This window comes from Onychomys torridus, chromosome 4 (genome assembly GCF_903995425.1).
Source record: "Onychomys torridus chromosome 4, mOncTor1.1, whole genome shotgun sequence".
Classification (NCBI taxonomy): Eukaryota; Metazoa; Chordata; class Mammalia; order Rodentia; family Cricetidae; genus Onychomys; species Onychomys torridus.
In genome coordinates, this window is record NC_050446.1 from 87,076,443 (window position 1) to 87,102,410 (window position 25,968).

Below are 25,968 nucleotides of genomic sequence, written 5' to 3' on the forward strand. Positions count from 1 at the left end.
GGTAACTGACATTATTACTGCCTCTAAATATATTAGAGATACCCAGTGGTGGGGACCAAGTAGAGCTAATAATTCATTAACAATAAAAGATATTTTAGATGACATGAACATAACATATATTTGGAGAAGAATAGAAGTGGAGGAATAGAAAGGACAAGACTAGGTTTGAAGGCTCAGAGGCTGGACATCTGACCATCATATATGGAAATGGCTTCTTTGTACTGAATCTTTTGCAGGAGTTGACTACTGCTGCAGCAGGAAATATTTCCATAAGCACAGAAAGAAAGAAACCACTATGGCATTGAATTTAGGATTTATTTGGGTTCCTAGCCAGTTCCACAAGTACAGGGGAAATCAGTTAAAATGAGACCAGCTAAGAGTCTCGTGGTGGATGGACCACATGGCTCCTGATGACTGCTGGTTGGCTTTGCTTTGGGAAGAAATTAAGAAGCAAAGGCTGATCTGAGTAAGTTCAGGAGGTGAAAGGAGACATGCTGGAACAGCTGGTGAGGCAATTCTCATCCCTCCCATTGCATACACAGTTTTAGAAGATTCCACCACAGGGGAATAAACACTGCTTCAAAACCATAATTGTGTCCACATCTCACACTGCCAACACACTTCTGGAAGGTAGGGATTGTACCAGAGCCTTCATTCAGGCCAGGTGATAAAACCAGAGCTAAGGGAACAATGAAGGTCATTGAATCCACCAGGGAGAGGTTTAGGAATACATTGAGATGGATGCTTGCTGTAGTCTGTGTCATTTCCAATAGTCAAGTTTTCTACTCCACATCACTATACATAGCAGATGTCTGCTCCACATACACTCTTGGCTCTACCATAGGCTATAAAAATAGAACTTAGTCACCAAAGCTCTAAAAGATCTAGATGTAAAGGATTAATTTAGCTTACTGCTGTGTCTATCAACCCTGTGGGTGTTTCAGGTTCAGGCAGGAGACATAGCTGAAACAATTAAGAAAAAAAAAAAAAGGATACACAGGCTAGAGAGAAGCACAGTTAAGAGAACTTGCTGACCCTACACCTAAGGCTCAGGGAATGTCATGGAAGAGGTGGTGGAAAGATCGTAAGAGCCAGAGGTTCAGGGTGCCTATTGCTAATGTCCCCTTGGAATGACAGGGAAAATATAACCATGAAATACCAACAATATGGCTACCTAGACAAGACCAGCATAATCACAACACCAGTTGACATGCCAATGTAGACAAAGGAAATTCCACACGGTCCCATCCTTAGATGAAGAGCTTTCAGTTAGTCAATGCCTGCTAGGAGAGAGAGAATTAGTTTTTTCCAGAAATGAGTTCCTACATAGGATGTCCAACCTCAAGTAGTCATGTACATGTATACATAAGCAACAAGTACATAAAAACGACATCAAATGGACTTAGTGGGTTGCATATATGTCTGTCTCTCTCTCTGTGGTGTGTGTGTAAAATAATAAAGAAGTGACCATGACTTTTGGAGAGAGGGGCTAGGGTAAGTTTGAGGTGGGAGAGAGAGTAAGTGTGAGTGATGTAGATAGGTATTCATGTATGAAGTTCTCAAAAACTTAAAAAGTCTTGCTTAGTAGGGACTTAATTCCTGTTAATATCTGCACCTTCTGAGGGACAAGTTGTTAATGGGCTGTGTTGGGCTTTTTTCAACAATTTCCCTGTTGAATCATTAGCAAAGGGGTTCTACAGGCTCCCCCCCCCCAAGCATCACCAACTATTAGCAAGGCTGTTAGTTACTATCTATAACTCAATGGGAAGAGCCTGTTGCTGAAGACACAACATACTTATGTCACCAAACATGGAAAAATCAAGCTAGAGTCTAACTAGAACTTTCACTCCTACTGATTAGCATTCCTGGCACTGGAATGTACTTTGTACCCTACCAGAGGAGAAAAGTAATCATCAATATCACTCAGATACAAACCCCTGGGCCTACAATACTGCAAAATCCTCATGCCATAGTGACATGTATGAATAGTCACCTTTTAAATGGATTTAAGGCCCACTCTATGAGATGGACCCCATTCCTGACCTGAGTTCGAGATCCAGGACAGGCCCCCAAACTACACAGAGAAACAAACAAGCAAAAAAAGAGTCCATGAACATTAGACTAGATAGGTCTTGGGCCTAGAGGAAAACCTACTACTATTATTCTACTAAAGGAATGTAGCAATGAAATGGCTCCTAATGACATAGTGATACACCCACAGATCAGTGCCTTGCTCAGCCTTCACCAGAGAAGCTTCTTCTTGAAGTAGATGGGATAACAAAGAGATCCACAGCTGGAAAATGCAGTGTGTGAAAGACTTTGGAGCACTCAGCCCTAAGTGGATTTTTTTTTTTTAAATTGAGCCCCCCACTCAAGGCTCAGAGATCTACATGGAAGAGGAGAAAGAAATGTTTTCAGAGCCAGAGGCAACAGATGACTCAAAGAAAACAGCATCCTCCATACACAACAGGGCTGATATACATATAAACTCACAGAGACTGTAACAGCACTCATAAGACCTGCACAGGTTCAAACCAGATAAAACCCCAGCAATGAGAAGGGGAAATGGACACAAGGTCCCACCCATAACCAAGAAACTTTCTGCAGTTAATATCTCTGGGAAAGGGAAAATCAGTTTTTCTCAATGGAGTGCCACGGGAAATATCAACCACATTCCAGGGCAGGTCCTATGCTCAGAGTAGTCAGTCAATAAAAAACAGACTTTATGCTTTCTTTTAGGTATGTTTTCAATTGTGTTATTTTTGTCTTACTGATTTCTTTTCTTTCTTCAGCTGTTTGTCTGTTTTGGTTTTCATTTTTTGCTTTTTGTTGTTTTCCTTTGAGAGAAAGGAAGAATGTGAAGTTGGGTAGGTAGGGAAGTGGGGAGGATCTGGAAGGAGTTAAGGGAGGGAAAAGAACATGACAAAATATATTGTATAAAAGTATTTTAAAAATTAAAGTTAAAAAAATGAAACTGTTCCCAGGTACATCTATTCTTATTTCTCCTAGTTAAGATAGCAAGAACAAAGGAAATATACAAAAATACAGAAACTCTTGCACCTGATACAAGTTGTAATGTCCTATAAATAATACTTTCTTTAAAGCACACATTCTGGCATGAAACAACTGTAGTTCTCTCCATAAATGGCCAGATCCTCCACAGAAATAACACACAGCATCAAAGTCCCTGCCACATAGGAGAAGCTATGAGTAGGTAGAATCATTCATCAGCTCAAGGCTACTTCTTTTGCAACAGGACATTTGCAGAGTCATGAAACCAAATAAATATTAGCATTCCCTTAACCTGGCTTTGTCTCTGAGTTGTTGGTCAGGGAGACCAACTATATAGGTTTCCCAAACTATATAGGCTATATATAGGAGAGAGAAAATATGAATAAATGAATATCGTTCTTGGTTCCTTCCCAGAACTTGAAGGTAGACCTCAGTGGTGAAGATACCACGTACTTTGGACATGGGAACTGGAGGAATGGAGCTCAAGCTGTCCTGGAAGTCTCTTCCCTGAAGACTAGTTCTCATATTACTAGAAGGTGCTATGCAAGCTGCCAAGGGGTAAAAGCAATCATTAGTCCTACTTCTCTGTAAAGCCTATGATACACAGCAATGACCAGTGTGACAAGAAATCCCACAGGGTGCAATAATGGCACTTATATTTTAGGGGTAACCAACAGCCATGTAATTGGACTTCAGATCCCTCAATAGAAAGGAATTTTTACTTGGTACTATAAACAAAGGCAATTACTCATTGCTGGTGAGGTCATGGACTCCAAAGGAAAACTTATTATTACCACTTTCCTAATAGTGTGATTTCCAAATACAGTCTAAATATTTATCTTTATTCCAACAGATAAAGGTTGCTCATTCCCTTCATCAAAGAACATTCTTCTTGATCTTAGCCATTCTGACGGGTGTAAGATGGTATCTCAGAGTTGTTTTTATTTGCATTTCCCTGATGACTAAGGATGTTGAACAATTCCTTAAATGCCTTTCAGCCATTTGAGATTCTTCTATTGAGAATTCTCTGTTAAGCTCTGTAGCTCACTTTTTAATTGGATTGTTCAGTATTTTGATGTCTACTGTTTGAGGGGCACCCATGCAGGATCTGACCCTTGTCTATGGGCAGGCTTCTGGAATCTGGTGCCTGTGGTGCGACACCTTGCACAGCCTTGGTGCAGTGGGAAGGGGCTTGGACCTGCCTAGGCTCAGTGTGCTGGGCTCTGCTGACTTCCCATGGGAGACCTTGATTTTGGGGGTGTGGGGATGTGGGGTGGCTTGAGAAAGAGGGCTGGGGGGATGAGAAGAGGGAGGAGGGGGGTCTGTGGATAGCAATGGAGTAGAAATTTTCTTAATAAAGAAAAAAAAAAGAACATTATTGTTGTAGCAGATGGACACCATCACAGAAGTCTACAATTGGTTATGATGCAGAGAACTCTATGGGGTGCCCAGCCCTAACTGATATATCTACAATACAACCTCTACACCTAAGTCCCAGGGGATATAACAAAAGAGGGTACAGAAAGATTGTGATAAAGTAATAAAAATCTATATTAAAACATGTTTTCTATAATGTGTTAGGTCTTCTGTATATCTGAACATATGAAAATTAAAATAATCAGTGCATAAACAATGCTGGGAACATACTTATAAACATTAACTATTAATACTATAAATAATAGTAGTTCTGAAAGTTTAAACTACAAATTAGGGGGCTCAGAATTCCTTAGGCAGTTTCGAAGGTCATAACAATTCAAAGATTTATTTGCTGTTTCAATTATATTTACCTTGGCACTGATGGTAGAAAAGAAATGATAGGCAAAAGTGCGGGCACATGAAAACAAAGAAGTCAGCAAGACTCAACCATATTCCTTATTATCACCTGCCTGGGAAAACAGGCAATTCACATCTGAATGTTTTGAATGAAGAACTAAGAATCTTGTCAATAAAACTCTCAAGATGATATCATTTAACCCCACAGACATAATGCTGATATGCACAAAGCTGTATGTCAGCAGTGTTTTTTCTTGAGGTAAAACATTGGCGTGTGATTGAGTTACCAGCTACACTAGCCTCTTGTCTAATGGAATGCCCTTTAAATGAGAATAAAAACAACCTGTGGCTAACTGGTCTCAGATAACATATTTTCTTCAAAAAGAAATAAGTTTTTCACTTTAAATGATAGTATTTAATGCCAATAAGAAAATTTGAATTTCAAGTGAAAACTAGAATTCTGGCAAACATTTATCTGCCACTGTGAGCTTTGACAGCTTCTCAACACTTAAGGACTTAAAGATCCTGATTAAATTATTGATATTAGCAAATGTGATTTGAAAATATTTTATAATGAACTGTGTCAACAGCTGATAACTCTGTATTACTCAAGAAAATAATGATTTCCATAAAACAATTCATGCAGCTACAAAAAATATGTAGTAGTGCTAACCAGCAAGCAATCTAGCCTAATTGTATTCTTTTTTTCAGTTGAGGTATGATGTGTTTTGATTTTGTTTACCCTATCCTCTAACTCTTTCTAGATACCCCACCCCCCCCCCCGTCCTACCTACCCAACTTTGTATACTCTCCCTTTTTCTTTTTTCCCTACAGCTCAGGTAAACTCCACTCCACCAGGCTGTGTGATTCTGGTCAGTGAGCTGAGCCCTTCATCTAGCAGCTACAGTTTAAGGATATTTCACTGCTTGCTTCTGGATGGATTAACCATGAGTGCATGAGAGTAGGACTCCTGGTATTGAGAAATAGAGTGAGGATTAAAGAATGATTATTTTGAAAATCGAATCTGGAGGTTAAGGGTTTTGACTATTGCTCACAGGGCACTAAAGTGCTCCCTGCTAGCTTGAAGGGCTCTAAAAGTTTCCCCTTCATTGGGCTAAGTTTGGATTTAAGTCCAGCCATCTTCAGAGAAAGGAGGGGCTGGGCCTGTGTTATGCAGTAGTGGTGTGGCTTTATTTGGCAGGTTCTGTGGCCCAAGTAGGGCACACGAAGAATGAGCAGGCTGCAGTTGGGGTTGGGGGACTTATTTCTTCAACCTCAACATCAGCATATCTTTATCAATGCAGATGGTCTCAGTAGTAATAGAAGCCTTGCCTATAAGCTGTAGGAGTCTCACTGTATCATCAGTGAGCTTGTAGGAGCCAGGATATATGTTACGCACATGTTTCTGACTGTCTTTGACTGAATACCCAGTTACCTCCTGTTGGGCCACTTCCAAGTAGCTTCTTAATCAAATGCTATTTTATGGGGAAATGTTAGGTGCCCAAGAGTGAGTTAAGTGCCTCTATGAAACAATTTCAGAACACTATTACTGCTCATAGGTCCTTAGTTGAGGAAATTCAATAATATATGTAAGGTATTTGGGCATGTTGTCAAATTGTCTTCTAAATATTTATGTTTATATTCATAAACCTAGACTGCTCTACCTTGGTTGGAGAAGCTTCCTTTTGCAGTGGGCAGCAGTTAACGCAGAGATTAATAACTGTTAACAGTGCTGAAAAGAAGAGACTAAGTGCTCAGCCCTAAATGGGATATTTTTTTATTAACTACTCCACCCTCCTGTGGTTCAGGAAATGTCATGGGAGAGAGGGTAGAGAGAATGGAAGAGCTGGAGATAAGGAGGATACAGTGAAATGCTATATTCAAGACACGGCATGGCTGCCACCATCATGAACTCACACAGCTGTGGTTATTTACACTAGATCAAACCACCAAGCCCCAGTTCTGGCATGGATGGGAGAGGTATGTTCCAGGTCCCACCCCTTAATAAGGACCCCCAGTTGATTGCTGCTGGAGAAGGGAGAATCATTCTATTTTGAAGATGTTCCCACTGGTAATTTTCCTGTGCTCCAGTGGGTGGCCCTATGCCCATGTACCTACAGGGAGCACTAACTGGACTTTGTGAGTTATCTAAAACAACAAAACAAAACAAAACCTAACAAAACAAAATAATAACCCCTTCCACAAAAACCATAAAAGAAAGAAAAAAAGAGGGGGGAGTTACAGAGAAATGTTTCAATGGTTGAGAGCATGAGCTGCTTCTGTGCAGGACCTGAGCTCAGTTCTTAGCATCCATATTAGGTGACTTCCAACCACTTGTAACTCCAGCTTTAGGGGTATTGGATTTCCCTGGCCTATGTGAGCACTGGCACTTAGGTGCTTATACCAACCAAAGACATACACATTTGCAAAATTAAAAATAAATCTCTAGAAAAAAGACAAAGGACATGAAGTTAGTAGGTAGGCATGCTAGGGGATCTGCAGGGTGATTAGGAAGGAGGAGATGAGGTAGATATGTATATATTTAATTGTGTATGTGAATGGAATTGTCAAGAATTAAAAAACAATTTAATAAGTAAAATAAAAATAAAATATTCATCAGAACTGTTTAGACTTTCCATTACTTCAACAGGGCGCTGCCAAGTACACCCAGTGGTTCATCTCATGGCACTTATAGAAAGGAGTAATATCTATTCCATGAAGAACAGAATGGAGGAAGGGAGGAACAAAGGGAGATGTGTAACTAAGCCTCTGCTTTGTGATGAGAAAATAAAGCAAATTGTCAAACAAAACATTGAGGAAAGTGAATTGTGCACTATGGTTTCCCTGATGGGATTATTATTAACATTCTAATTCACTCAAATTTTGCAATTAGTATAACAATAGGTAGGCAATTTTCTGAAATATATAACCTATATCCTACATTTAAAATGATTATTCAAGCTAACTCAGAATGGCAATATGCTGAATGTACTGTATGACTTAGGAGGTCTTGATTGCTAGGGGAACATCTTAGAAGACAAGGGGACATTTTAGAAGACAATGGCTTCTTCACTCTTGGACTAGTCATATATTCTGCACATAAACAACATTAGAGCTCAGCTTAGTACATCCATTTGGGAATGTCTGATTCAGTCCCCCACCAGTCATTTTATAACCTGCTTCTTTGATTTCAGACCTCTAAGTCATCCACATGTGACCCTTACAGGAAAACTCCCTAGCTATCTACCATTATCACAAGACCTTTCCTTTAAGTAGTCAAATGGCCAGCTTCCCATGCCAACTGCTGTAAGAGAAGGGTCATTTGCTCACATGGTGCATGTTTCCATGCTATGGCTGCAGGAGTCTGGAACTTCCAAATACTTCTCAGGATGTATCTTTTTTTGTGTCTCTCCAAATTTAGATGACAAGCCAAATGGTCCTCACTCGATGAACTACATACTTATTATCAAAGGGTAGATGTCGGCTACTGGCAAAGCAAATCCCATACCTGTGCTGCTAAATTGTCTGTGAGCATTGTTAAATCTGGGTCAGCTTGGAAGAAAAAAAAATCCATTTACATTGAGGAAAAGAAATTAATGAAACTGCACTGTACTTAGGCTAAACTCAGAAAATGATTTATAACGTTCACAGTACAATGGAAAAGAAAATTATGTGCATTTAAACAATGTGCACCTATTTTAAAATTCCAGGATATTGAAAGTCAGCCTGTGGTATGCTGTAGACAGTCTGGAGGTGTGAACAGGTGTGGATAATTTCCAAGTGTAAGATGCCTGTTTGTGCTAAAGTGAAGGAGAAAGGAAAGCTGTGGATTTGGTTGGGTGGGGAAGTGGGGAGGAACTGGGAGGAGTTAGTTGGTCTCAGGACCCTTGATTAGAATGTCAGGAGAAGGTATTTTACTTATCCTTTGGACTTGGTAAGGAGTGGATTTAAGGTCCAGACTGTAGCTGGCAGTCCACTGCTATTCTAAAAACAAAACTTGAATAAGGAGACTGTGGAAGAAGTAAGTATAGTTACTGGATCAGTCCATCACAGCGGCTGGCTCCATCTCTAATCCCACAGTAATCTCTGTCACAATGGCCCCTCTTTGGCTGCTCTCCACAAACTGGGTTTTCTATTTCTTGTTTGCCAAAAGAATTGACATGATAAATATGAAAGGAAGTTCATATGACCTATGATTTTTACACTCAGTGCAGAAGCCAAGGTGGATGCAGACTTTTAGGCTTCAGAACATTAAACCTGGCATTATTTCATTAAATCCTTCTTTGTTACTTTCCTTTTATATACAAAGAAAGCAGAAACACATAGAGACTAAGAACTTAGCTAACATTATGGTTGGCAAATGGTGGGGCTCCAGGCTGTTAGAATCTATTCTGTGTACTTTATCATCTCAAGTTGCTTACCTTCATAACACTCAGAAAATAGTTATTTTTATTAGTACCTTAAACTTCTATTATGCCTACTGTCTAGACACTTTCTTAATAAGTCATGAAATAGATTCAGATGTGAAATCCTAAAACCCATAAAGCTCTAGTTCTTTTCCTGACACTCTTAGCCAGATTGCTTTCTCAGAGCCTCAATTTCTTTACCGATGAAATAAAATTACCCTATAAAATTCCTCTTGAAGATTGCAGTATTGGAACAAGAGCACTGGGCAGGGACAGCTGTGTGTCCTCAGACAAGTCACCTACCTCTCTGTCTCTGTCTGCTTCTGAGAGTCTATGTCTACACAATGTGCTGTGCTCTTGAAAGAGTAGCACTCATTTATTCAAGCAGTCAATGAAAGCCTGTGGCTTCACTGGGCTACATGGGTAAGCAGCAAGAATTTTACTACCACTTTCAGTGTCCAATTTCAATGTTATTCAGCTGGTTTTTCCTACAAGTAAAACCTGAGATTGAAGAAATAAAGGAAAATCTCAGAATTCTAGCAGTTACCAACGGCAGGAAGTGACCATAATCAACACGTCAGTGCACACCACTGATCACCTACATGGAGGAGGTGAGCTATGGGGACTCCATGGCCTCTGTGATGGCTGCTAGTGGAGAGGAAACTGTCTGTCAGAGGTCGCATGGCACAGTCACATACCGTCCATTCAGCTTCCCACGGTTACTGGGGAAGGGACTTAAGTCCTCTGTGCTCTCTGTCCTGGAGCTTCTTCACGTCACATTTACAAAATGGTCAAATATCTACTGCTTAGCAATGGGAAAGGCCGGGGAAGTTAAGTCCATAAATTTCAAGGACTTAACTTTAGGAAAAGTCATCAGTCCGATTTCTCTGTGATTCCCCAATGCTTCTCTGACCCAGGATCTACAGTTGGGACCAATTTACCTTATTTAACATGAACACTGGTGCTATGAGGTATCACTGGCAATGACATTTTAAGGTGGTCTGAAATGTAAGCAAAAACCTATAAAGACACCGGGCTGCTGTGCCTAATGTGTGTTACTAGACCACAAAGACACCCACTAGTGGTGTGAAGCTGGCTGAGGGCTCACACAGCAGCACATGCCCCACCTCTCTGTGTGCTTTTGGGGCAAACATACTTGTTTTTGTCTATGCGGGCTTCCCTAACCCAGGAGTAGGGCAAGGAGTAGGGCTCCTTGCCAGTTATTACTCTCCTCATTGCAATGATAATGGCCACAGTTTATCTAGCATTTCCTGTGTGTTCAGCAATGTGTTAAGGACTACACCTGAATGAGCATTCAATCCTCATAATTGTCACAAAGAACAGAAAAGATGGAAAGAGCAGTGACCAAATTTTCCCTTCATCATGGCCCTTACCAGCTTAATCCTCACTTCACTTTCTGTCTAAGTAATGAACTGTTTCAGTCTAGTGAATGACAGTGGGTTCTTGTAAATAGCTGGTCTGCTAAGGCATGCAAGGCAGTGAGAGGTAAGAGCAGGATGTAGAGGGGTTTGAACTGTTTACAACAGACTGTAGACCCCACAAAACTGTTCACGTCACACTGGCCTGGTTGCCTTGGAGCCTAGCTTTTAGGGCAGACTACTGTGTGCAATCATCTGGCTGCTGTATATATCTGCTAAATCTGTCTCTAAATTTCTCTTCTGTTTTCTTGTGCATGTATGTGCGCATGTGCATAAGCATGTTTGTGGAAGCCAGAAGCCAATCCTGGGTGTTTTTTACCTTGTTTCTTCAGACAGGGTCTCTTATTGGCCTGGAACTAATCAAATAGGCTAGGAAGGCTAGACAGAGCATCAAAGCTTGCCCTGTCTCTGTCTCACTGAGATTATAAGCACACACCACCACACCAGCATTTCCCCTTCCAGTCTTTGGCCTCTATATGGTTTTCTACCTTGGTGAGAGCCTCATACGTACCTACATGGTTAGAAACAAGTGAGCTCACCCCACCCTGCTTTCCTCACCACCTGGGCACTTCGTCCCTGTCAGAAGTGGCACTACAAGGCACCAGTGAAACTGCACTCCAACATTGCAGCCAGATTCTGCTCTCTGGCTCCCTGGGGTCTCATCCATCATAAGGAGATAATTAGCCTGTTGTTTTTGAAATCAGTCATCCAGCCTCGTAATCACTTGCTCACACTGTACAGGCGATTACATGACTGATGATGATGTGACAGAGAGAAGAGCACAGGAGGGACAGAGAGAGTTTGCTGATCTGAGCGGGGGAAGGGCGGTGTGGCAGCGTGAATGAGAATGGCCTTCAGTCCTGGTTCAAGCCTGGCCCTTGGTTGGTGGAACTGTTTAGTGAAGGACAAGGTGTGGCCTTGTTGGAGAAGGTGTGTCACTAGGAGAGGGCTTGGAGGTTTCAAAAGCCCATGCCAGACCCAGTCTCGTTCTCTCTATCTCCAGCTTGTGGATGAGGATGTAAGCTTTTAACTACGGCTCCAGTGCCATGCCTGTCTGCCTGCCACCATGCTCCCCTCCATGACGGCAGTGAACCCATCCTCTAAACTGTCAGCAAACCCCCCAATTCAATGCTTCCTTTTAAAGCTGCCTCGGTCATGGCGTCTCTTCACAGCAATAGAACAGGACTAACATGGAGAAACACCTGAAATAAAGACAAAGCTGAGACAGAATCACAGAGGACTGGGCAACTTGAGCCCACCCTCTTTACTCAGGTCTAAATACCTGATGTGTAAAATGGGAAGCATGAGGTCACTGTGCTCAGTTGCTTGCTGTGAGGAAAAAGTCAAGAGAGGTGACATGAAGTATCCAGGATAGTACCAGATACAAAGGACTCATTCAGTATATGTCAGAGTTTCTATCTCCTGAGACTTTCTTCTCCAGCTCTAAAACACAGATGGCCAACATCCAGGGCCCATCATTGCTTCCATGAGCCCCGTTTCATATCTGTGGCTGTCAGGCACTTGACAGGGAGCCAATACAGTGAGTTTCGACCCCAGGTCCTTCTCACATCTGCATTTCTCTGGTTCTCTTTTGCTGCCCCCATTCCCTTTCAAGGACTGTTGTGATCATTCTGGTTCCACTCCAATAATCCCTATTTCCGAATCAAAGCTTAGCTCCCTGGCATCTTTAACCCTATCAGTAACCAGCATTTTCTTTCCCTATTCAACATATTTGTACATTTCATGTTTGTATATGACCCGTTGATATCATTTGAGGTATCAGACTGTCTGCCACACTTCACGTTGCTTCACCCCAAGCATTTCTGTCTCCATGGCTCCAATGTCTGCCGGCAGCAGGGATGAGTGAAATCCTTGATTGAAAGACTGTTTTTCTGAAACAGATTTCATTGGTTCCCCAAACAGTGCCTAAAATGTGGTAGGTAATCACCAAATGTTTTAAGGGTCAAAACAGGTCAAAATTAAACACTGTCCCAGATACACTTTAAAATACTTTGCGTTTACTAAATAACTTAATTCTTATAGTGACCCAATGAGGTAGGTACTTAATCTCTTTTTACTTCACAGGAAAGAAAACTGAGGCACAAAGCTGTCACGTGTTTAACCTTACAGAAGTGAGGCAGAACAAGAATTTAAGACCAGGTAGCCTAATTTTAGAGCCCTGTACATCATAACCACTTCACTACTGCTGAACAAACTAATGATTTAGTTTTTAAGAAACTTCCACAGTCACTGTTTACAGGGGACACAATGCTTCTAAGTAATGAATACATCCAGGAATAGCAATGTGAAGATCAATGCCACCACTATAAGGTTTGGATAATTTGTCTTTACTTCAGTTTCTTTAACTATAACATAGGAATGAGACTGAAGGCTGTGTATTGTTATTGTGAGAAGCAATAGACACAAGCTAACGTGGGTACCACACACATGCTTAACCTTCCATCCCTGAAACCCCAGGGCCAAGTCTTATACAGCAAATGAGAACACTGTACTGATGAATCCAGTTTTATTAGCAATTCTTCAAAACACAGTGTTGAATCACTTTACATCCCCACCACAACCCATTCAGCTCCCTGTAGAATCCAGTTCTCCCTTACCTGTTGCCATGCCTGAATTCAGCCTGAACTTGCCTGTCTTTTGGCATTTTTGACCAGCATTTTCAACTAAATGCTTTTATTTCCTATTTTATCTACCTGTTCACACTTTTATAACACCTCCAAACCCTCCTCTAGCCATGGAGTGTATCTGTATTTCAACATCACAAACTACTCTCATTATTTTAAGAGTTATCTATTCAGACCCAATTCCACCTTTACATCCATGACCTCACGTTTCCATGTTTGTGAGCCTTAACTAACCAGTATGTTGTTAGAGGTAAAAAAGATAGTTAGGTCAATAGAATGAATATAGAAAAAAATTCCTCACATTAAGACACAGTAAGGAAAGATGAATAAAAACTCCATCTAAGGAGGGAAGTGTGTCCTATTGGAGTTTACATGATATGTTGGGGCAGGAGGGAGGGTAACAAAGTTAGAGGAAAGACTTCACAGAGGAGGGCTGACTCTCTACCTGCTGTGTGTGTGTTTGTGTGTCCATCTGTCTGTCTGTCTTACGGGACAGCTATTTGGAAAGAATTTAGAAATTTTAGAAAATGACTCTAATGATGTCACCTGAGCCATCATTATATTCTCTACCAGTAGTATAGTGATCTTACTTGACATTCATTTGTACCAGAGGCCAGGACTTATTCTGGTTGTAAAGAGCACTTTCTCTGCCCAGTAGTATTCACAAATAAGCCTTCAACTGGAGAGAATTTTGGCCTGGAGCTGTTATACATTCAGTGACAATGTATAAGCTTTCCCAAATGGCAACTTTGGAACTTGATGGATTTGCAGTCATCTCTAGGGACACTCCTGGTCTGATCTTTATCAGAAGAGTAGCAGAGGAAAACAAGTATGTCTCAGGGATAAGAATATCAGCTCAGCTCTGTGAGAGGCAGAGTCTGTGCAAACAGCATAGGCTGAGAAGAGAATTCGGTTCACTTCTGTTAGACAGACTCACTCCTACATCCAGTTCTTCACATTGCTCTCCACAGCTGAATTACAATGGGTCAGCAAAAGGTCTCTAATGTCAGCAGGGGGCTCTGTCTCTTTTGCTTGCATTACTTGAGAACATAATATCCTCTGGGACATTTCTTTGTACAGAAAAGACGAGGAAAACCATCTCCCATGGAAAAGGCATAAGTGTATCATTTAATCTGTAAAATATGATAGCTGATTTTCATTTTCTTAACTTTAGAATTCAAGAGAAACAGCTGTTTGGTCTCTTCTGGAGAAATAACTCAGTTGCTACAGCTACACATTTATATTTAAGGAAATCCTGTTTTAACTGTAGTTTGCAGTCCAGTCTTAGCATACAAGGGCTCTCTTATGGATGTGTTAGACAGAGACATAAAAATGTGACCTAGTATGATGGGCTGCTGCTATATCTATCATTTCATTATCATATAGCTCTTTGATAATACTGTAATAGTTTTCATTGATGGTGTGGCCTGCAGTTAATTTAAGCAAATCTCTTTAACACAGAGCTACTTAGCAGCATTCAAATGAGTTTCAGAACAGTTTTGTTCTCTCTTTCCTGAGCCCATCTGATCCATACCACAGCTTATAGAGGTGAATCTCAGGGAGGGGTCACCACCACTTTACCTGAAGATTTCCAGTTCAAATCTTTGGCATCACTAACTCTCCAGTGTTAAAATTCTGAATGGTATTGGGTTTTGACTTTCATCATAATTTATTTCTTTTTATTTTATTAGCATTTGGCCTGTATGTACGCGTGAAGGTGTTGGATCCTGGAGTTAAAGACAGTTGTGAAGTACCATGTGGGTGCTGGGTGACGGGTCTTCTGGAAGAGCAGTCAGTGCTCTTATCCACTGAGCCATCTCTCCACCCCCCTGACTTTTATCATAAATGACCACTCCCAACAGTTTTTAATCTCAAATGTAGAAACAGTGTGGTATGGTACTATGGGAGAGTAGACACCTGGAGTAAAGTCACAGCTTCACTTGATTTAGTTATATGAGATTTGTGTTAATAAGTCACCAGGAAAATTTTCTGGATACAAGATAGAAGGAAGAATCATTGAACTAGTATCTCTTGATTCTTTTGAATCCTATTTCTCTCAACTGAATATTGAAAAAAATGAAGAAAGCTAACATCTGTTAGGAACATTAATAACTAGCATATATGAATGCATTTGGTAAATTGTCAATTTACTAAAATCCCCTAAATTTGTATTATTTTTGTCAAGATAAATCATGTAAGTAGTGACATGGACAATCTGTCAGTAATTTATAGGATTTTAACAATGGGCTGTACATTTAGAAACACTGCCTCTATATGATCCAGTGAAAAACAATTCTCTGGAGGGGTATCAAACAGCTTCATAGACTTTATCTTAAAATACCATTCCAGCCATGCTTCTGGAACATTCTACAGGGAACCCACATAATAGCAACCAGTGTTGCTTGAACTGATTGACCATTTCCTTTATTTTGGGAACCTCAGAAGGCTCAGGGCACAGAACTTGGATGTGTCATAACCCCATGTGAGAGGAAGGCAGCATGGTGAACCCTTGCAGTCCCATCTAACAGGCCTGGCAGGTGTGTATGTTCTATCCAAGCAAATAGAACACGATCTGTCTCCTTTAAGGTTGAGGAGCAGTTGTGCAGGAAGTAATCTGTGGTGTTTGAACCCATCCTCAGTGTGAGACTTCACAGAGGCAGATGACGAATGATTTCATCTGACTGACTTGATTCATTTAATATGACATGGTCACGTTGTGGGAATGCTCTTCATAACATACTGTCAAAAAAGCATCCACTTCCAGAATCAGTTCTCAGCAGGTGCTATTGGAGATACGTGGGCCAATGCAAGCTATTTGCGGTACTTATTTGGTGGTAACCACAAAGAGAATCTCTATTCACTTATTTTTATTTTTTTGGCTCTACAACCCAGTTGGCTCACCCTCAAAGTCAAATCCTTTCTATGGTGATAGGACAGGACTGACCAGGATTGCTAGAATCATGTTACCATATATTCTCTGAGAGGCTTCAAATGCCCCACTGATAAATGGGAATAATCTATTCCCCTCAGAGATAGCCTGACAAAGATGAAAGGTTAATATAAAGGGCAATAAGAAGTGTGAACCCCTAAAATGCTATCCCAGATGCACCTATTGTATCTTGAGAGTCTATTTCTTTTGTAGGTGATCTGCAAGTGTGTTCCAAGATGGATAGGAACAGGGACTAAGATAAAAAACCAATGACATTGAACCTGCTACACTTCTTTAGACAAATGTTAAACTTGTCAAATTTGTAGCAAGGAGCAGATTGATTACATATAATGTTCAGACAATCTGTCTCTTGAAATGTTAACTCATTTAGAGACAATCAGGCAGGTCAGTGCTCTTCTTTCAACACGCATCAAATGGTTGAGATTACCTACTGAGCAAAGAAGAGAGGAGTTACTTGGGACAATAGTTGCCATCCTTAAAAGAAAACAGGTTCAAGACTGCAGGCTGTCTCAATCTTAACGCCATACTAGAGAAAAAAAAGAGACCTTTAGTTTTTTTTACCTGTGCTGCTTCACTATTGTTTAACTGCTTTGGTTAGAGTAGCTTTCCTTGCTTAGGTAGCTGCAAACAGAAGTGAGGGAATTCAACAATGCTTAGAACTTGAAAGAAAGATCAGAATTTGTGTGAGAATTTCTAAGTAGACAGACAATAAGAGCAGATACCAAACAGCTGATCTCTCAGGTGTCAGAGAAATCCAAAAGGTAATTCCTTGGATCACAAGAAAGGCAGAGAAAAAAAAATCCATAACACTGACAACAATGCCAACACAAAGCTCAATGTTTACTTTAGCATTCAACAGCCCTTGCTTGTCTTAGAGCATGTGTGAGAGAACCAGTCACCTTGATTAAATCTCAGAAGAGCACAGGGGTGTGAACAATGTGATTGAAAGGCAGTGTCACTTACTAGGATACCGTTCCTCTTCCTCTGTTGGTTGTTCCTTCTCTGGCTTGGGTGGGCCCTTGATTTTATACACCAAAGCACGAAGTTTTCCTGTCCAGGAAGTGTCCTCCTCCTCCTCTTCTTCTTCCTCCAAGGGAACTCCTTGCAAGCCACAGAGCAGAGTGCAAACCCAAACAGTACTTTAAGAATTAGGAAGAACATAATAAAACAATTTCCCATCCTCCTGAAACATTTTCAAGAGATTACAGGCAGCCTCCCAAGAATATTTATCTGCATTATGTCTTTCAAATAGTTGCTAAAATATATGGTTTTCTGTGTCCTAGAACATCAAATAAATTTAATCCCAAAGATTTACTTTTTCTAACCTATGTTAAAAAGGGCCCTAGAGTCTCTAGAAATACTTTAACATTTATTATTTCAAATGAAAAGCTCAGCTTTTTTTCTACATATTACTCAATTTACCAATGTGTAACAATCATAAATGCCACCACCCACTTAAAAATCATAGATATGTATCGAAGTAGGGACCTATGACTTAGAATCCTTCAAGAAGACATTGATACCCACTTTTTTAGAAAGTTACAATAGCTAAAAGAAAAAGGATCACAATCTTTTCTTGGCTGGGAGCACATGACGTCAGCACCACTGCAAGTGAACTAGGTGAGGTGTAGTCAGTCATCCCCCACAGGGATGACTTTGTCTTTCCTACAAAGACCTTCCCTCCCCCTCTCTGTATCCTCACAAAGATTCTTTTAGACAAAAGTGTTGTCAGTCTCTCATTCTGTCAGGGACACTTCCTGTATCTTCTCTGACACGTGTAGTTTGAACAATTGGTACCATAAGAGTCACTAGACCTAAGAGTAACTTCTCAACCCCTCACTGGCTAATAAAGGAAGATGGAGCTCTAGCTCATCTCTCAGAAGCTCACCACAGTGAACCAGAAGGTCCTCATGGAAGTCATACAGCTCCTCTCGGATCTCCTCTGGGCAGGGGCAGTTCTCTCCCAGGTGAAAGCTGAGGAGCATGTTGATCTGTGAGGGCAAAAGAGCAATCTCTAGCCAGTCTCCATGTCAGCCATGGGAGCTCAGATCATGCCTTAGACACAAAACAGTCTTTGAATTTTTTATTTCAAAATTTTTGGAGGGTGGGGGAAGTAAAAGTGGCCAACCTACAAAAGTAGCTTTCTCTCTTTTTTTTCTTATAGTAAAGGCTGCTTATTGATTGTACAGAATTTGGAGAATACTTAGAGTAGAAAATTCCTATCACCCAAAGATAAGTCCTGTTAATAATATTAGGAAATTTATTTCAGACTTTATGTATAGCCTCACAAATTCAAGCCAAACTCTCTATATAAACTTTCTTAAAATCCAATTTCTGACTGACTTTGCCTGGGATATTTTTCTTAACGTGAGTTTAAAATGGTGAAATTATTTATTTTACTCTATGGATAGATACAAATTTATGTAAAATTAAGTTTCTGCTAAGATATGCTTGTTTCTACTTTTATTATTATTTTTGAGTACCTGGTATGGTGTGTGTGTGTGTGTGTGTGTGTGTGTGTGTGTGTGTGTGTGGGCACATATGAGCTGTAGCATGTATGTGGAGGTCAGAAGACAACCTTAGGGGTTGGTCCTTGCCTTCCATCTTACCATCCAGGGTCCTGGTTGTTTTGGTTTTCACTTCATACATCAGGCTAGCTGTCCTGTGAACTTCCAGGAATTCTCCTGTCTCCATTTTCCTTCTCTCCCTCTGAGCATTGGGATTGCAGATGCTCACACTGTGCATCAGCTTTCATGAGAGTTTCAGGGGTTCAAAATCACATCGTTATGCTTGTGTGGCAAGTGCTATTACACATCAGACCATCTCTTGACTCCTCTTTGTTTTTCTTATAAACAAAGTTGCTTTGAATACTTTATAAGCTTTTTGTTCACAATTCAGATCATTTTCTTAGGATAAACTACTGGAAGCGAAATGAATGGAGCAACAGGTCTGTATATTTTAATGGCTTCTGATATAAATTGTAAATTGCTTCCCAGAAATCTCACAACAATTTGCATTATTCCAAATTTATGTAAGTGTGTGTTACTTTGGCATCTCTATTACAGCAATGAGAGCTTAACACATTTTCAAATGTTTCCCAGTTTAATGGGTGAAGCATATCATACCCCTGTTGCTTTGATTTGCATTTAATTGGTGAGGTTGAAATTTATTTTCCATGCATTAAGACTAATTTTATTTCATACTTTGTAAAGTTTTTCTTCTCATGCTCTCTCTCCATTTTTCTACCAGGTAATTACCCATTTGAAAATTAGCTGGTGGAGTGCCTTGCACATTTTTCAACTTAAACATTTTCTAATACATCCTCTTCAGATTTCTGGAGTTTTAGTTGTTTATAATATATACTCAATAGAGTTCTTTTAGTTAGCTTTTCATTTTATGTTTAGGGGCTTCATTTAGGTTTCAGTTTTGAGGTGTAGGTCTATGTTCTGCACTACCTCTGTTTTTCTTTTTGTTTTTATTATTCCGTTCTTGATGTTTTTCTATTTACTGTGTAGTTTTCTTGAAGTTCAGTGAGGCAACTAATTTATGGATTATTATCTTAAAAAACAACACATACAAACTTATGTGGTGGTATTGTGTTTCCCAAAATATTGTGCACCCTCATAAACTTATCTGGGGCCAGAGACAGAACAGCCACAATATTAAACATAGAGGATAGGCAGTGGTAGCACATGCCTTTAATCCTAGCATTCCAGAGGCAGAAATCCATCTGTTCAAGGATACAGCCAAGCATGGTGACTCACGCCTTTAATCCCAGAAATCGAGCCTTTAAGCCCAGGGAGTGATGTCAGAAAGCAGAAAGGTATATAAGGCATGAAAACCAGAAACTAGAAGCATTTGGCTGGTTAAGCTTTTAGGCTTTGAGCAGAGCAGTTCAGCTGAGAGCCATTGGGATGAGGACACAGAAGCTTCCAGTCTGAGGAAGCAAGATCAGCTGAGGAACTGTTGAGGTGAGGAAACTGTGGCTTGTTCTGCTTCTCTGATCTTCCAGATTCACCCCAATAACTGGCCTCAGGTTTGATTTTTATTAATAAGACCTTCTAAGATTCCTGCTACAAACTTACAAAGAGAAATGATAGTGGTGAAGGTCATTTATTAAAGCCAAAATATTCTGTGTTATAGCAATAAATGTACTTCATCATTAGCTGTCATGAAGAGACCTATTGGTTACTCTTAGAGGCCCTGAATCCTGAAGCAGTGTTGAATGTAAAGATATTTCTAAATGTAACCACTACAAAGTGTCATGGAAAATGTTCGATCCCCACTAGTGATAAAGTGGGGGAGTTGTTCTGCTGTATCCATTAATCATGAAAAGTGATGTTCGCGGAGGTCAGTGAAGGCTCTGTTTCCTGGCTAAGCTTCTGGACTTTGGAATACTTCCTGCAGGTCCGCAACTACACACAGGTCAGTGATCAGGTAGAGAAATTGCAGAAGCAGCTAGAGGTCATTTTTTCCTCTTTGTGACTCTATGCTATCCCAACCACCAGGCATAGAAGACTTCATGGTTAGAAGAATTTCTAATATCTTACTAAATTTTAACATGATTCAGAAAGTCTCTCATTCAGAACTTCTCTTTCAAATCTTGTTGTAAGTAGGTAGAGGTATTATTTTTAATTAAATACTGTCCATGAAATAGGCTGGAAAAGGAAAATCATGATAATTACATCAACAAGGTAGGATATGTGTTTATTAAACTCATATAAGGTTGTAAGATATGGTTTCAGAAGTTCTTTATTGAAAGACTCCTCCTGTCAAGAAAACTTAGGAAGGGCCCCACCTGCTGAAAGAGCACACAACCAAAAGGTGGGTGGGAGGGCAGACCAAATAGGGTTTCTACTAGTCATGTCGTCCCCTCTCCCAAAGGCCTTTGGGAGGTGACTGTAAGCAGCCACTTTGTCCAAACCATGAAACAACTCTTAGACTTACATTATTTTTATGTTGTTCACATTCCCCATGATTTTCTCCATTACTTCGAATACTCTGAGGATTATAACTTCTGTTTTTTCCTCACAGGCTGTGAAAATCATCACTCTTTAAGACTCCAATTTCCATGCATTTGATTTTCTAAGTGGTTCTACATCTCTAACCTCTGAGATTGATCTGAATTGTCTTTCACTGATGTTAAACATTTCCTTTCATTGAGAACTCTATGGGTTGGTCTCCTCTGGAAGGGGTGGAGCAGATGAATTCTTTTACTTATTTATCTATTTATTTATTTTATTATTATTATTATTATTATTTTTTTTGTGGAGCTGAGGATCGAACCCAGGGCCTTGTGCTTGCTAGGCAAGTGCTCTTCCACTGAGCTAAATCTCCAACCCTGCAGATGAATTCTTCAGCTCTTAGTACTGTTTTTTAAGCCACCAGCATAAAAAAAAGTCTGAAAACTTGCTAAAAATGAAAAACTCTGAGCTTTACCCCAGGCCAACTGAGTCAGAGATCCCAGAGAAAGGGCCAAATGATCTGACTTACTAGGATCTTCTGGTGACCTTGTTTAAGATGTATTGGTGCCAGTGGCCTGTCATGCAGTGATACATTGGTCTATGCCTTAAGGGAGACGTCAACTTACAGATTTCTGAATGGTTTCTTTACTTAGATACCTGGAGGAGGAGGCAATAGAAGTTTTAGGGAGGGCAGAAGAAAAACCTTGAAGTTAGAATGGAGAAAAGGAGAAGTTTAGGCCATAGATACTGTGGATGGTGATGGTTGGGTTAGAGATGTCAGAAAATTTGTGACCTCCACTCACCAGGCCACTGGCAGCAGGCCATAGAAGAAGGTGTGAGGCTGCAGATTTCTCTAATACTAAAACTACTGGCAGTTTAGGGAACAGTTACAGAATTCTTACTCGGTGGCAGATACCTTGCTAAGCGGTCTAAAATAAGTTATCTCATGGCATCCTGAGAAGAATCCTTGGCTAGAGATATGAATGTTACCCATACTTGGCGAAAGAAACTGAGACAAAGGGGTCAAGAACCCAATACCACATGTGAGTGATGGGGGAAAAGATCTGGAGTGTCATTATGTGAAGCCAATATTGGTGTTATTATCTCTATATTATTGTCTTCCAATTATCCATAAAAGTTTTGGAGAGCATCATTTGCTCAGTGTCATGGGAGACATTCATACTCACCACAGTCTCAAAGTAGCCTATATAGTATTTGTAATATCCCTGAGTAATTCTTGGGTGGCAGCTGGAGAAACAGCATACTCATGCATTTGGTACAGTACCATATCTATTTCAGCCAGTCTCAAGGACCTTCATTCTGCAACTAGAGAAATGACTCGCTTTGCCTTCTCTTTAGGCATTGTCATTCATGAGTCTTTCAAAAGCTAAGATATGTGGTTTATTGGCAAGACAATATAAATAACTATGTTCCATAAAATAGGTTGGGAAAGTAATTGAATGAAGTTGTAGTTGTACCATTAATATAAAATAGTGGTAATTATATCAATAACAATAAATAGGCTGCTTATTAAAATTTATAAGATTCAAAGATGTAGTTTAAAAGCAGAAGTGGTTTCCTCACTGAAGGATCTATCTTACTATTGAAAACGAAGGGAACAGTGGCCAACTAGCCTGGATAGCACTATTATACCACAAGATGCCATTCCTTCATTTAGACTTATCTCAAAGTCACCTTCTGTCTCATCAGTGACAAGCATAAGTGGGTTCTATAGAACACATCACAAAATATGATTCACAATGAATCCTGTTCTCCAGGCTTCATGGGGCTAGGAAGGCTTAATGCAAATTTAAGTTAAAGGGCCTTGGACATATCAGATGGATGAGAAAGGCTGCACCTCAACTCTCACAAACCAGGGCACACCAACTACTTTCTTCTAGTCTCTGATATAAAGGGAGGGGTTTCCAGGAGGGCTAGCAACATCCTTCTGAGTAATGAATGGTGGCTGAGATTTCTGTTGAACCTCAACACTCCTCTGGTTTTCCACTAATTAGTAGAGGTATACACAGGGGAGGGGAGGGTGGGAGAAGAAAGTTCTGTGTTATACTCAATTTAGAAAGGTTTTTTTCCCCCAGCCAAGATAATTGGAAAATACTCTGCAGTCATTATTTACATAGGACTCAAGCCTATCTCTTGGTGTTGTGGTGATTCTTCTTGGCTTCCATAGCTCTTCAGTCTGTTGAAGATAACACAAAGGGTTCATGTACCATTTTCCATAGGAATTGGAATGTAGGTCAGGATGTGACTCACCTGCTCCTGGGGTGGTGAACGGAACTCTCTTGTTTTTCGGGCAGTGAGGGCTGCAGACATGTTCAGAGCCTGCATGAGCTCATTGTAGCGGAACTTCTGATTTGCCTGAAGCTTGGACACGTAAATGTCGCCAAATGCCACAATAGCTTCTACTCGATGCTGCAGTTCACAATCACAGAGGTAGCTGAGGAGTTCACACATCTGTAACAAAAAGTGTGTGTGTATACATCCATATAGAATGCACTTAATGCACACAGAAGAAGTTGCCAGTGCCCTGCTTTATAGATGATAACATTGAGACTTAGGTTAAGTGCAGTGATCCATCTAGTGTTATGGAGTAACCATGAAGCTACTGAATCCAAGTCTGCCTCAATCTAGAAGTGAACTCTTCAGCCACTGAAGCCAGGGAATGACAGAGAAATGAGCTTCCTGAAAATAGCATCTTCTCGAAAGTACTTCCCTCAGGAGTCATGTATGAAAACCAGCATCAAAATGCTCATGTAAGCATTGCCTTCCTTTCTCCCCCCTTCCAGCAGCAGAAGATGGGAAAGTTGAAAAGCTTGTTCCCCAACTCATCTTCCCTGTTGGCTACTCACCGCACAGCTCAACTGTGGTCAGTTCTTTTGTTATTATAATAATCTTATCATTCTGTAAATTTAAGTTGTTTTAAAAAGAACTAGGTGTGAGAAAACTGTAAAAAGCTGGAGAAAATCATTAAAGTCTGAACGTGTTTTATTTCCTAGTGATAGTCCTAACTTGGTGACAAGGATACGCTCTGATGAATTCACAGTTAGGGGATTTCACCGTGGTGAAAACATCACACACTAAGTGTTGTGAGTGACTATCCTCTGAACCAGTGTATCACCATCTTGGGGAGCTCAGTTGTGTCCACTTACAAAAGAATTTTCCAAGCTGGGCTTGCTGACTATTTATGTTCCTTCATAGAGGGACAGAAAGGGTCAAAAGACCCTCACCTTATTCTCTAGCCATTTCCTATGACGTCATCTACACGGCCTTAATTGCACATGGCCTCAGGGAGGGGCTAGAGTGCATAGGCCAGAAAAGATGAAGGAGCTCCATCTACACAGTTACAGGAAGGACCTCATTCCTCCTGGGTAAAGACTTTCTAGGTGCAGCCTGTGGGGGGAGGAGCACCCAGACCCCTCTAAGTAGCCCCTCACCTATGTTCTGAAAGGAAGCCCAATAAACACATTGGTTCTCCAGTGTGAACTTCAGTGGAATCATGCCTTAGTTTGCTTATCGGGACCTTAGGAGAAGGGATAGAGATGTTGTTTACATCTCCCCCTGGGAAGAAATATCACCTTATGGGATCACTCTCATCTATGTGGTCCATTGTGAACTGAAGTGTCATTATGCATGACTGGATCTCTCATGTTCACCCTAAAAATCCCTGAAATGGCAATCATAGATGCTATATGTCAGAGGTCAAATGTAAAATGGAAGAACTTCAAGTGCTGGTCAGGGGATTTATACCAAAGAAAAGATCTTGGCTCTTTATCACAGCAGCACCCTTAAAAGATTTAATAAAATGCTAAGGTGTGTGTGTGTGTGTGTGTGTGTGTGTGTGTGTGTGTGTGTGTGTCTGTCCATAGGATTATACATAAGCTACATTTCTCCTCTAATACCCAATATCCTGATTAACTATGTACAAATCCCATTATATTAGAAGAGAGAACTTTTATCATTGATTACTCTACTACAGCACATTCTATGATAGAACATATTTCACATATTTCATGAAAATATATTTGGCATTATCTTTTTGTATTCCTTCTGTTTTACAGATAATAACTCTAAGGTCTTGGCTGGTTACTGACTTGGCGAGTTTACAAATCCAGTAATCAGCAGAGAGGGAATAAAATCCTAGGAATGTCTGACCCAGACTCACTGTTCAATTTTCCCCTTTGTCTCAGTGCTCAGAAGACAAAGGTTATCATCCTTAGCGTATGGATCATACTAGCTTACACGAGGAAGCATTGCTTCAGGTGATAGTCCCGTGAGTCAGTTCCTTGGGGGTTACTTTGGTTACAACCAGAATGTTATCCCTTTTGCTAAACAGGGATAAGATAATCATTTACATCTCAAAGGCCTAGAGCCATGGGCAAGCCCAACTCTGGTGAAGAGTGTTATAGAATATTATTTTAAGGTGTGTTTCCTTTGTTTATGCTGCATTTGTTTAACTCTGTGAAGCTGTGTTACTGTGCCTGTCTAAAACACCTGACTGGTCTTATAAAGAACTGAATGGCCAATAGCAAGGCAGGAGAGAGGGATAGGCAGGGCTGGCAGGTAGAGAGAATATACAGGAGAAATCTGGGAAAAGAAGGAGAGGAAAAGGAAGAAGTAGCTAGAGAAGGAGGAGGACTCCAGGGGCCAGCTACATAGCAAGCCACAAAGTAAGAGTAAGATTTATAGAAGTAAGAGAACAGGAAAAGCCCAGACAGAGGCAAATGGTAGATGGGATAATTTAAGTTAAGGAAAGCTGGCTAG

At 40.4% G+C, this 25,968-nt stretch overlaps 1 protein-coding gene across 1 annotated transcript in view; it reads right to left on the minus strand.

The window, feature by feature from the left end:
• Ryr3 (ryanodine receptor 3) overlaps positions 1-25,968 on the minus strand; it is a 521,956-nt gene that overhangs the window by 151,655 nt on the left and 344,333 nt on the right. The window contains 3 exon segments of the mRNA XM_036183838.1: positions 17,189-17,326; positions 18,114-18,216; positions 23,461-23,661. Of these exon segments, the coding sequence (XP_036039731.1) occupies positions 17,189-17,326; positions 18,114-18,216; positions 23,461-23,661 (442 nt within the window).